This window comes from Alosa pseudoharengus, unplaced genomic scaffold, assembly GCF_046254945.1.
Source record: "Alosa pseudoharengus isolate Yale_2024_CS ecotype anadromous, Long Island Sound unplaced genomic scaffold, YU_APseudo_1.1 YU_APseudo_1.1_scf_23, whole genome shotgun sequence".
NCBI classification, from domain to species: Eukaryota; Metazoa; Chordata; class Actinopteri; order Clupeiformes; family Clupeidae; genus Alosa; species Alosa pseudoharengus.
In genome coordinates, this window is record NW_027468685.1 from 29,337,618 (window position 1) to 29,353,871 (window position 16,254).

General features: G+C 44.0%; 1 protein-coding gene across 1 annotated transcript; it reads right to left on the bottom strand.

Annotated features, from left to right (window-relative positions):
• Positions 1-25: 25 nt before the first annotated feature.
• kdf1b (keratinocyte differentiation factor 1b) lies at positions 26-9,484 on the bottom strand. The gene is made up of 4 exons (XM_076302245.1): positions 9,041-9,484; positions 4,253-5,217; positions 2,350-2,427; positions 26-1,153 (listed from the first exon to the last, which is right to left on the bottom strand). Exons 2-4 carry the CDS (start codon positions 5,196-5,198, stop codon positions 1,053-1,055), a joined length of 1,125 nt encoding a protein of 374 aa, XP_076158360.1. The 5' UTR covers positions 5,199-5,217; positions 9,041-9,484; the 3' UTR covers positions 26-1,052.
• Positions 9,485-16,254: the final 6,770 nt, after the last annotated feature.

The following is a 16,254-nucleotide window of genomic DNA, read 5'->3' on the forward strand; positions in this document are numbered from 1 at the left end:
TAACAGAAGAAAAGATACCCATGTGAACATTTTCCTTCAATATTTATTTTCAGAATAAAATTCCAAAGACAGATATTGATGAGGGACTGTGTCTACTTTTTACACCTTCACTACAGACAGAGAATAACAGGGACAGAACCAGGCACCTTCTATATTATACCGAATCCTTACCACAGACAGCAAGGCAACAATACACTTGTTAAAATCATTCAAACTGTGTTTTAACAATAATAATAACAACATTTTTTTCATACATTTCTTCTACTAAATAATAACATGATGTCCTTCAACCCTCCACTTCCACAATTCCACTGGGACACAAACCCTTTGTCATGTTTATGGGTGGATGAGCACACGCTTCCTCAGATTCACAGTATATTTACACTATTTAATCCCTGAATTTGACACATCTACAGAGGACACACTAGAGGATCACATGTTCATAGACACACACACACACACACACACACACACAAACACACACACACACCCAGACATCTATAAAATGACTAAATATACATTTTGATCTGACGAGGGTGAGCCTGCACACTCTAAGTATCTCACTAGTAATGACATGATATTGTTCAATACATATAACCTGGGCCAACCAAAGGCATGACAGGTATGGAGGGATTCAGGTTTCTCTTTCTCTCAAGTTTCTCCCTCAATTTTTCCAATCTCATTTTTATTCTCAATCACCAGACGTCATCTCACTTCCATTCCTCTCTCTCTCTCACACACACACAGAAAAAAAATCATATATTCTTTTACACAGTGGACAATGGATGACGCAATGAACCATAATCATCTCAGAAAGGAAAGACAACAACAACAAAACAACAACAAACCACAAAGGACAAATATAAATTACTATAATTCTTAATATATAAAGAGACAGCTCTTAAAATGTCTTTTTTCCTCTAACTGTCTATGGCTCAAACTATTACTGACCTTAAGTTTTCCTTCACCTAATACCCATGGAGGAGGCAACATTCCAGAGTTTCCCAGTTTTCCAAATCCAGGGAAAAAATCCGGAACATTCTTCCTGGGGTTCATGTGCGAGGATACCTGTGGAGAAGCGGAAGGCCAGACGAGTCCGAGTCCGTCTCCCGGTAGGCTGGCGAAAACGTTGTTGGCGAGCTGGATGAGTTTGCTGTCAAACACACACACATACACAAACTGTTAAAATTGTCTGCCATCTACTCGATAAGGTAGATTAGGCCTGAAAATGTAGACTCCACACTGCAAAAAATGAAATCTAATCAAGTGTTGATAATCTTATATTAAGATCAAAAAATCTATTTGGTATTGTTTTTAGTATGAAAAGACTTACCTAGCGCTCTCTCGAAAGATCATTTTGACTTAATTTAAGAAGACTTTGACTTATTTTAAGGAGTCTTATCAAGACAAATTTGCTCAACGCACTGGCAGACAAATTTGCTTGTTTTCAGGATGAGATTATTTTAAGTCAAATGATTTCATGAGAAAGTGCTAGGTAAGTGTCTTTATACTAAAAACAATACCAACTAGTTTTTTTTATCTTGATATAAGATTAATAACACTTGGTTAGATTTTGTTAGATAAGCAGTTTTTGCAGTGCATTAATGTTTTTACTGTATTACAGTGACCAAGTCCCAAGTCAAAAGGAGTTGCAATAGATATGCCCATTTTATATAGTGAGGCTATGTGAAGAGCTATCCAAATGCATGTAAAGGAGGTTAGAGCAGCTTTAGTTTTCATGTGCCTTCAAGTATAATTTGTGTCCTTTTCCCTTATGTTTTATATCCTTTACTACAACTGAAATTATACATGTGTCTGCTTGAGTCCTGTCAAATAGTACGACAGGCGACTGATCGCTACAAGATTTCTTATGGAGGGGTAAGCAGCACAATATTCATCTGCTACTGATCAGATACCCAATGGACAAGCAGGCATTGTCTTCCTGACAATGACTGACTGTGTCAATGACTCTGTCCTCCGAGTCAAAGGAGAAAACAAATCCGCGACCTCACAGAGAAACCGAAAACTCTGGCATTAGCAAAAATTGAGCCCTCAAATTAAATGAGAAATAGGAAGTGAACAGTTCCCGAAAACCACCGCAGAGGAAACGAATAACCTCAGGTGTGGTTTCTCAATGACCCTGGTATACCAGCTATGACCAGAAGACAGAATCAAAACATTAATCAATATTTGTCAACTATTCTTTGTAATAGACCACCTTCATAATCTCAACATAGACTCACAAAACAATGAGCTCTTTCACATGAGCAGAACAGTCTATGATTTGTGTCCTTAGGCAATGACAGCCATCTCAGAGGGGTGAAAAGATATTTAGATTACAATTGTTACCTCGATCGCTGTTATGGCGCATTTGTCTGGCTAGGACATCTGAAGGTGTCTCCTTAGATATTTGGACGTCAAGGTCATCTATGGACATGGAGAACAATATTAGTCATCTGGAAGAATTCAGACACAGCAATTTCAACTAACTTCAGTAGTTAAATGTATGATGATGGTGAGGGTCTCATGAACTGGGCATGGACAGTAGATATGTTTCTCTACCTCCAACAACTGTTGACACCAGATTGTTAACAAGTCTTCATTAAGGCTGAGCACAAATCAGTTGGCAATTACTTTTCACACAGAAAATATATATCTTGTGCTACCAACTGACCTATATGAGAACAGAAACTGGCGTTACTGGTGTGTGTTGATTTTGTGGTGGTGCCATATTGAATATTATATATATATAAACAGAAAGCAAGCAAGTCTGACATGCCTTTTTCTATGTAAAACATCTGCTGTGGGTGATTGGCACATCACCAATATCTTCCAAAAGGGCTTTCTTACATTTGTGTTTGCCTATTTTGCCTTTGCCAGTGAAGAGTGACAAGAAGAGATTGGGAGAGAGAGGTGGGGTGGATCGGGAAATGACCGTGGGTCACCTGAGGGTGGTACGGACACTGCAGCCACTATATTTGTTCTTAAGAAGATCTTGAGAAAAACTCCATGTTTGATTCATGAACATGTTCAGTATTCAGTATTCTATTCTTGCATTCTATTCTCTCTAGTATTGCACTCTTGGTTACATCTTTGCACTGTTCACTTTCTGCACTACCTCCATGGCACACGTTCTACTATAACATCCCACTTTCACTTATGCATACTGCATCACTGTGTCAGTTCCCTGCCTCGAATCTGAAATCATCTGAAAACAACAAAAATTCAGTGGCTCTTGTAAATAATTACATTAGGGGCTTAATTTAATTTAATTTAGTGTCAATCAATAGTGGGTGAAACAAAAAGATGCATTGTTGGTGATAACTGAACTGTTATCTGTCATGTTTAGTTAGTAAAGTTAACCCTAGTAAATTACATTAATAGTTGTTATTTAAATCCAATATTATTATATATCTGTTGAATTGCTGAAAACGCAACAACCAAGTATATCAGCACTTAAGTGTGCGTAAGAGTGCTCGGTGCATCAGTAAATGCCATATTTTAGGGGGAATGAATTCTTCATAAGAACGGTTGGTGAGTGAGGCCCAATGACAAGACGTGATGAACAACTAGAACCTATTAGATGAATTCATTTGATTCATGTACTATTCCTTTAATTTTTGCAGTGAGTGCCCCACTATTTTGTCTCTTATCAGTTATAACCTTCATACAACTTGTTTGTGCTCTTGCTCTGGTTCTTCCATATGTAGCCCAGTCTGGCCTTAAGCTAGGATTACCTCATCCATGCAAATTCTACACACATAGAATAAACACAACATTGTGGAATTAGCTCCCTATTCAAAGGCCTGAGCCTCCGCAAGTTTACCTGCCTCTTCCATATAATGTTTAAGAATGATTTTCTGCTGATTAATGTGCTCTCACACAAACACAGAGAAGTAAAGAAGCTAGGACTAAGGTTGAGGCTCAAATCAAACTCATGTATAAAATGTGACTGATGAAACAGTGGAAAAAACACTAGCAGTGGATACTCCACTAGTACTAATTGATTGCTAGCATTAAAGGAGAAATCCTTTATGAGTTTATGAAGACACGCCGGACTTCACCCATAGCACATAGATGTTTGTGCTCATAATTGTCTTCAGTGAAGCCCTTCACTGAAGTTCTCTTTTGGCTTAGAGCAAGTGGCCTGATGAGTTAAAACTATTTGGCTCACGCTGTTGTCCATATTAGCTTGTAGAAAAAAAAATAACAGTAGTGAGACATTTATAATTGTGCATCATTTTACACTTACTGTAGTTGCTATCGGTGAGGGAGAAGCTTCCCTTCATGGTTTCGGTGCCGCTGTCGGCGGGCGTCTCCAGGCGACGTACGGGGGGCCTCTTCTTACTCTTGCGTGTGCTCAGGCGGATGATGCCGTGGACGAGTCGACACTCGGCATCCTGCTCCTCCAGGTTGTGCTCGCGCACAATGTCAGAGATGAGGCGGCTGATATCGCTGGTGCGCTTCAGGAAGACCGAGTCGGATGTGCACTTGGCCAGCTCGTCAATCTGGAACTGCGAGTAAAGGTCCAGGAGCTTGCGCGAGATGAGCGAGTCCACGTTGCCGCTGCCGGCGACCCCGTCGTCGCTCCACTCGTCCCCCGGCCCAAACTCGTCCAGGTACACGCTCCCGCTTTTGTGAAGGTCAAAAGGACGCGGTTGCTCCTGTCGAGGGGCTTTATAGAAAACTGGCTCGTCATCCAGGTAAATAGGGTCCACTTTCACACCACGGATATAGACGTCCGTGTAACCAGACTCTGATTCGTCCTTCTTGGCAGAGCTGGGAGTGGAACGGGCCACTTTGACCTCCTCCGATTGGCTCTCAGGCGCCAGACACGGGACACGTTGGAACAGTCCGCAGGTCAGCACGTTGCACACAAATATCCGGCACGCAGCCACGGAAGCGCAGGGGCCGCACTCGCACATCCTCGAGGAAGACGACGACTCGGCTGGCACAGGCAGGAAGTCCTGGATCTCGACCTCCTTGCCGTTGGCGTCTCTGGGGTTGGCCTTGTGGGTAGTGCCCCTCCTGGGCACCGACAGAGGCTCCACAGGGTCGACGCAACGCTCCTGGTAGGGCCTGCCCTGGCTGCCTGTGCTACCCTGGGAGAGGCCGGGGTCCAGGCTGAGGCCGTTGCCACCTGGCCCAGACAAGCTCCACCTCTCATGGTTAGGACCTCCAGTGTGGTGACCAGACATGGCTCATGAGGTCCAGGGCCTGGGGAGAGGTCGCAGTATGAGATCATCATTTAATTCAATTGTTATTTACTGTATACTGATCTCGTCTCAGTGCTTTGCAGAACCTAGAGCGTGAATCCTCCTGACCAAGCACTAAGGCGACCCAGTGCAAGAAAAACTCCCTTTTAACAGGAAGGAGCGGTAAGCAGAACTGTGGGGGAGGGGCCTATCAGCCTTGGGCCAGGTGGGTGAATTCACTACTAGACTCAGGCTGTGCAACTTGCAGTATGAGTTGGCACCTATTTTACTTAGACCGCACTCATGGGAGGTGATGACTGAACCACTGGAACTCTCTAGTCACTTCACCACACCAACAAAGAGCTAAGATATTGTTACCTTTGCCTTGATAGGGTCCGTGTTATGTGTCCGTGTGTGTGTGTGTGTGTGTGTGTGTGTCCGTGTGTGTGTGTGTGTGTGTGTGTGTGTGTGTGTGTGTGTTGTCATCACTTAAAAGCTGTTGGTCCAATTTACTTCAAAAATGTAAAACCAGTTTTACTGCAGGTTTGAGAAATTGGACTACTCGCAGGAGAGGGAGAAACTGACAGAGGAGCTCACTGCTAGGATGCCGGGCTATGTAAATCGGGAGCTGCAGCAGGCGGAGGTTGAGCTGGTGTTGAGAAGGACGAGGCCAAATAAAGCACCAGGGCCAGACCAGATCTGTGGCCGCCTGCTGAAGGCCTGCAGCGACCAGCTTGCTGGTGTCTACTGCCACCTCTTTAACCGCTCACTGCTGAAGGCCTGCAGCGACCAGCTTGCTGGTGTCTACTGCCACCTCTTTAACCGCTAACTGCTGAAGGCCTGCAGCGACCAGCTTGCTGGTGTCTACTGCCACCTCTTTAACCGCTCACTGCTGAAGGCCTGCAGCGACCAGCTTGCTGGTGTCTACTGCCACCTCTTTAACCGCTCACTGCTGAAGGCCTGCAGCGACCAGCTTGCTGGTGTCTACTGCCACCTCTTTAACCGCTCACTGCTGAAGGCCTGCAGCGACCAGCTTGCTGGTGTCTACTGCCACCTCTTTAACCGCTAACTGCTGAAGGCCTGCAGCGACCAGCTTGCTGGTGTCTACTGCCAGCTCTTTAACCGCTCACTGCTGAAGGCCTGCAGTAACCAGCTTGCTGGTGTCTACTGCCACCTCTTTAACCGCTCACTGGCTGAACACTCTATCCCCTCAGTCTGGAAATCTTCCATCATATGCCCTGTGCCTAAAAAGAGTAACCCCACCTGCGACAATGACTACCGACCTGTGGCCTTAACATTCCTGATCATGAAAGGCTTTGAGAGGCTAATGATCACACAACTACAGGCGGAGGTCAGTAAGTACGTTGACCCGCTTCAGTTTGCGTACAAACGTCACTGACGCTGCTGCATGGAGCCTATACCCACCTTGAGAAGCCCAAGTCCTTTGTACGGCTGGTGTTCATAGACTTCTCGAGTGCCTTAAACACTGTGCAACCCCATCTAATGGGACAACATCTTATCCAGATGGAGGTCAATCCCCACCTCATACTCTGGGTGCTCTCATTCCTGACAGACAGACACCAGAGAGTGAGAGTTAACGGCCACCTCAGCTCATCCAGAAGGATCTCTACAGGTGCTCCACAGGGCTCTGTCATCTCACCAGTTCTTTACACTCTCTACACCAACGACTGCAGAAGCACAAACCCAGACATTACATACATCAAGTATTCTGACGACACTGTCATCATGGACTCCACAATCATCCGATCAGCTACAGTCTGAGCTGGCCACTTTTTCAAACTGGTGCAGCCGGGACTGCCTTGATCTCAATATCACTAAAACAAAAGAACTAATAATAGACTTCAGAAAGGCCCCCACTCTGACTGTCAACAACCAGCCGATAGAGAGGGTTGACACATACAGATATCTTGGGACAATAATCGACCACAAACTCAACTTCAACAAATACCGATACCATTTACTCCAAGTGTCAGCAGCGTCTCTTTTTCCTTCGCAAACTCCGCAAAATCCAGGTCCACCAATCCGTTCTGACAACATTCTACAGATGTTTCATTGAATCCATAATCACCTTCAACATCACTTCCTGGTTTTGAGCATTGTCCAACATCCATAGGAACCCACTAAACAGAATCATCAAACTGAGCAGCAAAATAACTGGACAACAGCAGGAATCACTCATCACCAGCATATAACAAAAGGACTAAGCAAAAAGCAAAACAAATCACTTTGGACATCACACACACTCTACACAGTCAGTATTGCCTCCTACCCTCAGGCCACAGATACAGAGCACCTACACTAAGGACAAATAGAGCCCTGTCAAGCTTTGTCCCAGCATCCATTAGACTTTTAAATGGTTGAAACCCCTTCTTGAACTGTCTTCTCTCTCTTTTAACACCTTGAACTCTTTTTAACTATTATTTATTGTCCCTCCACTGTGGAGGTATTAACAACTTATTTATTCATCAGGCTCAGCAACGTTTTTATTATCTGCCATATGTCCAGTGTGGGCTGATGATGTGTGTGTGTGTGTGTGTGTGTATGTGTGTGCGTGCGTGCATGTGTGTGTGTCTGTTTATTGTATGTATTGTTGGGTATGGACACACCCTGATGCTCTTCCACATGTGAAGTTCCTAACGGAAAAATAAAGTTATTTGAATTTAATTTAATTGGATTGAATTGTAATACATTGTAGAGCATCCCTAGGCCCCAGATCCTGCTTTTCCTGCTTTTTTTAAATGTTGTCACTCCAGACAGGGACAAGGGTATACTTCAAAATGTGATCCAAATGTAAGTCACACAGATAAGCAATCCATCAACAATGAGTGTCAGCTTAGCACAAATAAGGTTAATATGTGATCCATCTTAAAGAATGCAAGAATTTAGACTACTGCTTTAGTGATAATTTGCCAGATCCCATCATGCAAAGGCAAAAGAAGTAAGCCTAGGCAAGTGTTGTCCTTTTCAGTCAGTCACGAGTTCAATCCTTAAACAATAGCCTACCTTGACCAGAAGTACCACCTGATCAAGGCAATATGTTTCTCGCAGTTACGTGAATGCCACCATCTAGATCGAGGGTAAGTGTGCTGTAACCAACAGCCTATTTGTTAAAATAATGAACAGGCTTTGTTGTTAAAGTCAAGTAAACATCTGGTTCCAAGTGCAATATAGACCTGACTTTTCAACAATAAGCAGGCAACAAGCAATATAAAGAACCTTAACAGGCATATAGACTAGGCCTGTGCTGTATCTGCATTTTGCTTCGTTTGGCAGAAACTGTCCAACCAAAACACAGGAGAAAAAAACATTAGCCTATGCGTATTCATGTTTACACAACAACCACTAACCCTAACCTTCACCAAAACACTGAAACACAGGGTCATCAAGCGTTGAGGTTATTTTACAATAGTGTAGCACAAGAACATAATATAGAAGGATATGGAACCTTATCTTCAAAAAAGGCAAATTCGTTGCTTGTGCAAGACAGCAATGGTGACGTTTGTCTAGGCCTGTGAATCCGCACCTGTTTACGACCACCTGCCATACGGCAGTGGCAGAATAAGCCTATTCATTTTAATACTTAACATGAATAAATATAACTAAGATTAGGCATACTCTGAATTAGGGAGAGGAAAATGTAGGATCATGTAAAGTCATTAGATTGCACTGAATTTAAATTCCGAAAACATGTTAAGGAACATAACTGATTTACATAGGCTAACGTATTACAATAGCCTAAATGAAAAATACCCCGAACGATATTAACTAATTACTGTGTGTCACTTTCAACGTAGCCTACTACGAATTTAGACCAGGCTACTTACGGCATATGGCATAAAAGGTAGTCCACTCGTTACAGCAAAAAAAAAAAAATATATATATTCCGGAAGTCAAAGCAAACTATTCTTCCCCGGCAGTTGTTTGAACAGGAGTTAAGTCTCCAAAGTCAACTCGGCGCCATTTGATTTATCGGAGGCATACGCTCCTGCACACGGACACGTACAATATGAAACTGAAGGTTTCCTTCAAGATAAAGCGTAAAACTTGGAGGCGGAAGATCACCTGCGGCGACAGGTAGACCTCAAGGTAAACCTCGGTTTTACCTTGCACTGTTGCACAAAACAATGATTACGTCATGCAGGCAACGGAAGTATAGGACATTGGTGAGAGTCACGGTTTAAGGTTCTATCTGTAGCCTACACAATTGTCCCCCCCCCTTAAAAAAAAAGCTAGGCAATAAGCTGAATGATCCAAAATGATCCAACAAACACTTCCACTCCACGAACCTTAGCTATTTAAACAGACCTCCTGAAACCTAAAAACTTCACTGCAATTCGGCAAGACAGTAGGTGGCACTGGAATCACGTGCTAAACAAATTAGGCGATAATCCTCTCCAGGCACATTAAATTGAAATAAAATGACTGGCGTCCATTTTAAAATAAAAACAAAGTACTGAAGACAGACAAACTCAATTACAAACCATAAGTAACTTTATTAGTCAGAAAGGCATTTGAGACACTTCATGAACATTTAGCAAAACCATAGCAGTCATATTCAGCACATCTTCTGCCATAGGTCCCCATCAGACTAATCCTGAAATTCAAAGAACACTTTTAATGAAGGACAATTATGTTCCTAGACTGTCTTGCAATTACTATAGGTTTTGGTTGAAAGGGCACCTTACCCATTTCATTCTCTATATCTCCATATATGAACCGTAGGATGGATTAGATGCCTGAGGTTGGGTGGCAGGCCTCAGCTTACCCTCTTCATTTCTCAGTCTCCGCCTCAGCACAGCACCTCAATGACGCCAATGCCTAGATGACTGGGGATGGTTATTAGGATGGAGTCTTCTCCCTGCTGACAAGCGCCAGTGGAGTAAGCAGGATTCTCAAGCTCGTTGCCTCTGTGGCTTTGAGGGACGGAATTTTGAGAATTGGAACTTGTGGATGTCGCTTGGCTTTGCCAGGTTGCTTGGCCTGCTTGTCCGTAAGTCGAGGAGGAGACTTCAGCCTGGGCCCATTGGGCCTGAGGAGACCCAAAGCTGCCGGAGGGCGTCTTAACAGATGAAGCAGAGGATTGGGGCCTAACCGGCACTTGTTTGGCTACCTCAGGTTTAGCTGAATCGGGTCTGTACTGACCAGAGCTCGTTGAGGGCATTAACTGTTGATTAGCAGGCCTGTAGCTCATACTGCCCTTAGACGGACCTGTAACTGGCTTGTAGCTTACGCCACTTGTTGACCCAACTTCAGCTGCAGAGGAAGGCTTATTAGACCAAGCAGGGGAATTTGGCCTAACCAGCACTGGTTTGACATACTCATCTTTGCCAAGAGCAGGTTTAGCTGTATAGGGCCTGTACTGACCAAAGCTCGTTGAGGGTTTTAACTGTTCATTAGCAGGACTGTAGCTCATACTGCCCTTAGACGGACCTGTAACTGGCTTGTAGCTTACGCCACTTGTTGACCCAACTTCAGCTGCAGAGGAAGGCTTATTAGACCAAGGAGGGGAATTTGGCCTAACCAGCACTGGTTTGACATACTCATCTTTGCCAAGAGCAGGTTTAGCTGTATAGGGCCTGTACTGACCAAAGCTCGTTGAGGGTTTTAACTGTTCATTAGCAGGACTGTAGCTCATACTGCCCTTAGACGGACCTGTAACTGGCTTGTAGCTTACGCCACTTGTTGACCCAACTTCAGCTGCAGAGGAAGGCTTATTAGACCAAGCAGGGGAATTTGGCCTAACCAGCACTGGTTTGACATACTCATCTTTGCCAAGAGCAGGTTTAGCTGTATAGGGACTGTACTGACCAAAGCTCGTTGAGGGTTTTAACTGTTCATTAGCAGGCCTGTAGCTCATACTGCCTTTAGACGGACCTGTAACTGGCTTGTAGCTTACGCCACTTGTTGACCCAACTACAGCTGCAGAGGAAGGCTTAGCAGACCAAGCAGGGGAATTTGGCCTAACCAGCACTGGTTTGACATACTGACCAAAGCTTGTTGAGGGTTTTAACTGTTCATTAGCAGGCCTGTAGCTCATACTGCCTTTAGACGGACCTGTAACTGGCTTGTAGCTTACGGCACTTGTTGACCCAACTACAGCTGCAGAGGAAGGCTTAGCAGACCAAGCAGGGGAATTTGGCCTAACCAGCACTGGTTTGACATACTCATCTTTGCCAAGAGCAGGTTTAGCTGTATAGGGCCTGTACTGACCAAAGCTTGTTGAGGGTTTGAACTGTTCATTAGCAGGCCTGTAGCTCATACTACCCTTAGACGGACCTGCAACTGGGTTGTAGCTTACGCCACTTGTTGACCAAACTACAGCTGCAGAGGAAGGCTTAGCAGACCAAGCAGGGGAATTTGGCCTAACCAGCACTGGTTTGACATACTCATCTTTGCCAAGAGCAGGTTTAGCTGTATAGGGCCTGTACTGACCAAAGCTCGTTGAGGGTTTTAACTGTTCATTAGCAGGCCTGTAGCTCATACTACCCTTAGAAAGACCTGCAACTGGGTTGTAGCTTACGCCACTTGTTGACCAAACTACAGCTGCAGAGGAAGGCTTAGCAGACCAAGCAGGGGAATTTGGCCTAACCAGCACTGGTTTGACATCATCTTTGCCAAGAGCAGGTTTAGCTGTATAGGGCCTGTACTGACCAGAGTTGACCTCGGCCTTTGACAGCTGATTGGTAGGCCTGTAGCCCACACTGCCCTTAGACTGACCTGCAACTGGCCTGTAGTGTGTATTGCCTGTAGACTGACTTGTAACTGGCCTGTAGTTTGTGCTACTTGTCAACCCATCTACAGCAGTGTTCGTCGAAGGACCATCATTTCTGGAAGAATCCACTGGCCGGACCCCCCAGGAGGATGGAGAGCCTTGGTTAGGGACGTTTCCACCATACGAACTCCCCCCGCTTTGCTGGCCTGCTGGGGAAGGAGGGAGACTACCAGCAGGCTTCATATTCACAGCAGAAGACTTCGTAGAACCTCTGCTACACATAAAACGGTTGGGTCTGCCGAGGAGACTGAGTGAAGGGCCTTTGTACGTTCTCTTTGACTGAGAAGGTGGGGCCTCTTCAGGAAGTTGCAGGCTGTGCGTGGAATAGTCTGAAATGTAAAACAATTAGAGCGTGGATGAAAGCTTGCAAGTAGCAGAAACTAGCAACATTACGGAAAAAGGACACTTGAGGAATGTCTAAAGGCCATTTGTTTTGCCAACTTATTTAATTTCAATACAATCATCCCAGCAAGGCTTTAACATCACTGCTGTGGAGGTTTCCATGCCCCTTCAACACTATGGTTTGTTTCACACCAAACCCATTTACTGTTGCATTGACCTCATACTAATACATATATCTGTATTAACAAGTCTGTGATGGTCATTGGGATGTAATATAGTAGTTAAGGTTACCAGGGTTAGTCACCAATGAGCAGCATGGAGTAGCCAGAAGGAAACACAGGCCCAACCTGCAAAACACCAGAGACATCAATACATTGCCCTCTCCCTGCAGTTCTGATTTTGGAATCCTACAACAAGGAGTTGAAATGCACTTGTACATAGTGATGCACATTACTTCCCCCGAAAGCCATTAACTTGTTCTGGACGTAAATAACTTGTAATGCAAATAACTTCCAAGGAAAAGTTAATCTTGAAAAAGGTCTTTTTGGTCACAAAAAATAAATCAGATCTTATTCGGCTCACCCATTTCTCCTAAGGGACCCTTAGGAGAAATAAGTTAGGATAAGAGATTGAGAAGGGAAAAACAGTATTTTGAGAGCTCAGCTGCCAAGTTGCACTCATCTTGTCTAAGCCCAAACCAACTCAAAACACCCTTTCCCTCTCTCCCCAATCACCTTACATCTCCTATGGGTCCCTTAAGAGAAACTGGCTGATGTCTCATTTCAAATTTTGCTTTTCTTATGGGCTGACACAAACATATGCTTAAAACACAAACTTACCACCAACAAGTCCCAGAAACCATGGCCCTCAGTTAGATCAACTCTAATAACCCAAGACCTTATGACTTGTCTCCTCTGCGCAAGGTGCACATTTTAATACTGAGCCTACTCAGCTAATAGTCTACTGGTGCTGCTGTGCAAGGCAATTAGATACAACAGCTGAGTCAAATACTTTGTGGCTTAAGCCATTTGGAGTCACACTTGAGTAACAAATCAGGATAATTACTGTGATTGGTTGGTCGCTCTATTGCAAGAAATTTAGAAAACCTTGCTGTGTGAAATCCTGCCCTATTGTTCTTCCTATGCCAAGCCATTGGCAGGCAGGCATGTCTTTCTCCTTGAAATGCATCTGATTGGTTAATTCATTCAGCACTCTATTGGGAAATTAACTTTCAGTCCCATGTCTCTCAAAGCATTACATTTGTGATAACAAAATGTAACGAGTTTGCTTCCTTAACAGATATCTCTTATCACACATTTCATGTATTACAAACATATTTCTACTTGGGAGGTAATGTTCATATAAAATTATGTTTGTAAAATTAGAAAGTAGTTACAAAGTGAACTGTGTTTTGTTCATGCTCCAACAGTTCTTGGACCTTGTTCCCTCGTTAGCTTGATTAATGACACTTCACACACCCTCACTGAAAGGCCGAGCTGTGTAGTTGGTGTCCAGCAGCTAGTAAGTGTTGAGCCTGTTACCCTGAGACACACACACACACATAAACTGGCAAAGCTACTGTCAGCTAATTGTTTGGTTGGAGGGCACTGAGATGTGCTCATTTGGATAGGAATGCCAATGAGAGAAGTAAAAATATTGCTGACGGTAGGACGGGTAGGGTTATGTATCCTCTGAGCTGCAGGATTATTACTTCATATTAGGACACGCACGCACGCACGCATGTACACACACACACACACACACTCACACCACTTCATACTTGCTTGTCCTTGATACACAGTCATTCTTCTGCAGTGTGTGTGTGAGTGTGTTGCCACTGGTCCTGTCTTCCGACGTCAGTGGACTCGCATGGTGGGAGTATCTATCACACAGGCCCACTTTCTCTGCCCTGTCACTTCATCAGGTCCACATTATATTCCTCACAACCCATGGAGTCCGGTGAGTCATCCAGGATTCTGTCCATAACATGGCACGTGGCTGTGGCATGTACAGAACTACTGGAAGGTCAGTCAGGCTTCTCATGGGTGACTCCCATAATGCACACACAGTCTACATTTTATTTAGTTCAATTCAATTTAGTCAACTTTTTTTATCAACCAACTGAAATGGCAAACTTTCATGTATTTTATTTCCCATTTAAAGCAAACATTAAAAAAACATGTACAGGAAGTAGAACAGTAAATAAGTATAAGACACTCTGGATAAGATTTTTCTGCTAAAGCACAAGAAGCATAATGATGTCATGAATGCAATCTTGTAAGAGGCCATAGTGTGTCAGTTCAGGGCAGGGTGAGAGAGTTCGGAGGGTTAGATGCTGAGATCAGGGAGACAAATGGCCTCAAGAATAAAAAGGCTTTTCTCTTTTGGAGTGCTGACCCATTACTCCGAAGGTGTTTTCTAGAGGAGGGCTGTTCAAATGAGAGTATGAGCGAGTGAAGGGCCTCAAAGGATGGATTTAGAGAGTCTAATTGCAGAGGGCCATTAGTCCTTGGGACGTCCCAGTGTGGCCAATATGTTTATAATGTTTGTCAGAGAAAGAGACTTCAGTCTATTCATGTCCCCCGAAACAGCCTCTCAAAAAGCACTGACTCATTACAAATATGAGTGAAAAACTGGAACGCAAGCTGTCCTCCACCGACATCAGCAAAGTCATGCCTTCCTGACACACGCCGGGTCGACGGAGGAGACGGATTCCGCACCCTATTCAGACAGGACGAGGACAGCAAGAGGAGAGATGCAATACATTTGATCCAAAAACATTTATCAGCAACTACCCGTGCCCAGAAAGAAGCACTCAATCACTGGCACATCAATGTGCCACCACTACATACAGTAAAAGCTCATCAGATGAAACATGTCTGAATCTGCCCAGGGACATGGCAATCAAACACTCACTGTGTGCACTGCCCTTGTGAGCTCATATTAGTTATTGCACAGTTTGTGAATTGGAACAGTCACTCACTAACAATGCCTTGGAGAAGAGCCAGCATGCAGATTTTGATTTGGAGACAGTAGTGGTAATTTTGTTCATATTTACATTAAATCTGATTGTTGTGTGTCATACGATGTCACACAAACACCTAACAGGGAGGCTACATGGGTGATCCAATTGCAATGCGTTAAAACAAATTTAGACGACTGGTCTATTTCTTTCGGACGTACACGCCATTATCACGTCGGGTGCAGCCAGTTCAATCGATCATAGTGGTTGCAGCAGACGCAATGCGAACGTGCCTGGTGTAGCCCCACTGTAACACACCAAACATGCACTTTCCTCTCTTCCCTCCTCTACCACTTTCTCTGACTATATAGTACTTTTACCTTCTGCACTTTCACCCTCTAGTAATAGTACTAATTGATCTAGTATTAATTCTTACATAAGGTCTCCTCGGCATTGTAGCTTGAATGTCTCTTTGGATTGGATTTGGATTTGAATACATGTACATGTCATATACAGGATGTTATGAGAGGCCCTAGAATATCCCCTACTAAATCAGAGCTGAATATTTAAGATATGTATTTCATGTACAGTAAATGAGATTTAAAATGAATAAAGGTTTTCAAGAATATCATGTACATACTTGGAATTTCTTTTACATCTTGCTAATACATAATACAAAATAAATCAATTAGGTCACTCAATTGAATTGCATATAATATGCTGTTGCTTTCACTGTGTGAGGTGGAGTGCTTCAGAGAGGAGCTGGCTGCAATGCGATAGGTGATGTGTGGTGCTTGTCTCAAGGAGACGTCCGCAGGAAATCAGAACTGGGGCGAACAGACTGCGACCCAGACAACGGTGGGCAGATGGCGTTTCCCCTCTGGAAGAATCTGTCCTTTGACCCCCAGAACGCTTCCCTTCTCCCAGCCAATCGGATGCGTCAGGGCTCGGCTTGGTGCTGG

Excerpts from the sequence above, each read along its gene's own strand:
- kdf1b (XM_076302245.1), bottom strand. The coding sequence starts at position 5,198 with ATGTCTGGTCACCACACTGGAGGTCCTAACCATGAGAGGTGGAGCTTG. Across the intron at positions 2,428-4,252 it reads CCTCACCGATAGCAACTACA|ATGACCTTGACGTCCAAATA; the intron begins GTAAGTGTAAAA and ends CCATGTCCATAG. Across the intron at positions 1,154-2,349 it reads GCGCCATAACAGCGATCGAG|CAAACTCATCCAGCTCGCCA; the intron begins GTAACAATTGTA and ends TGTGTTTGACAG.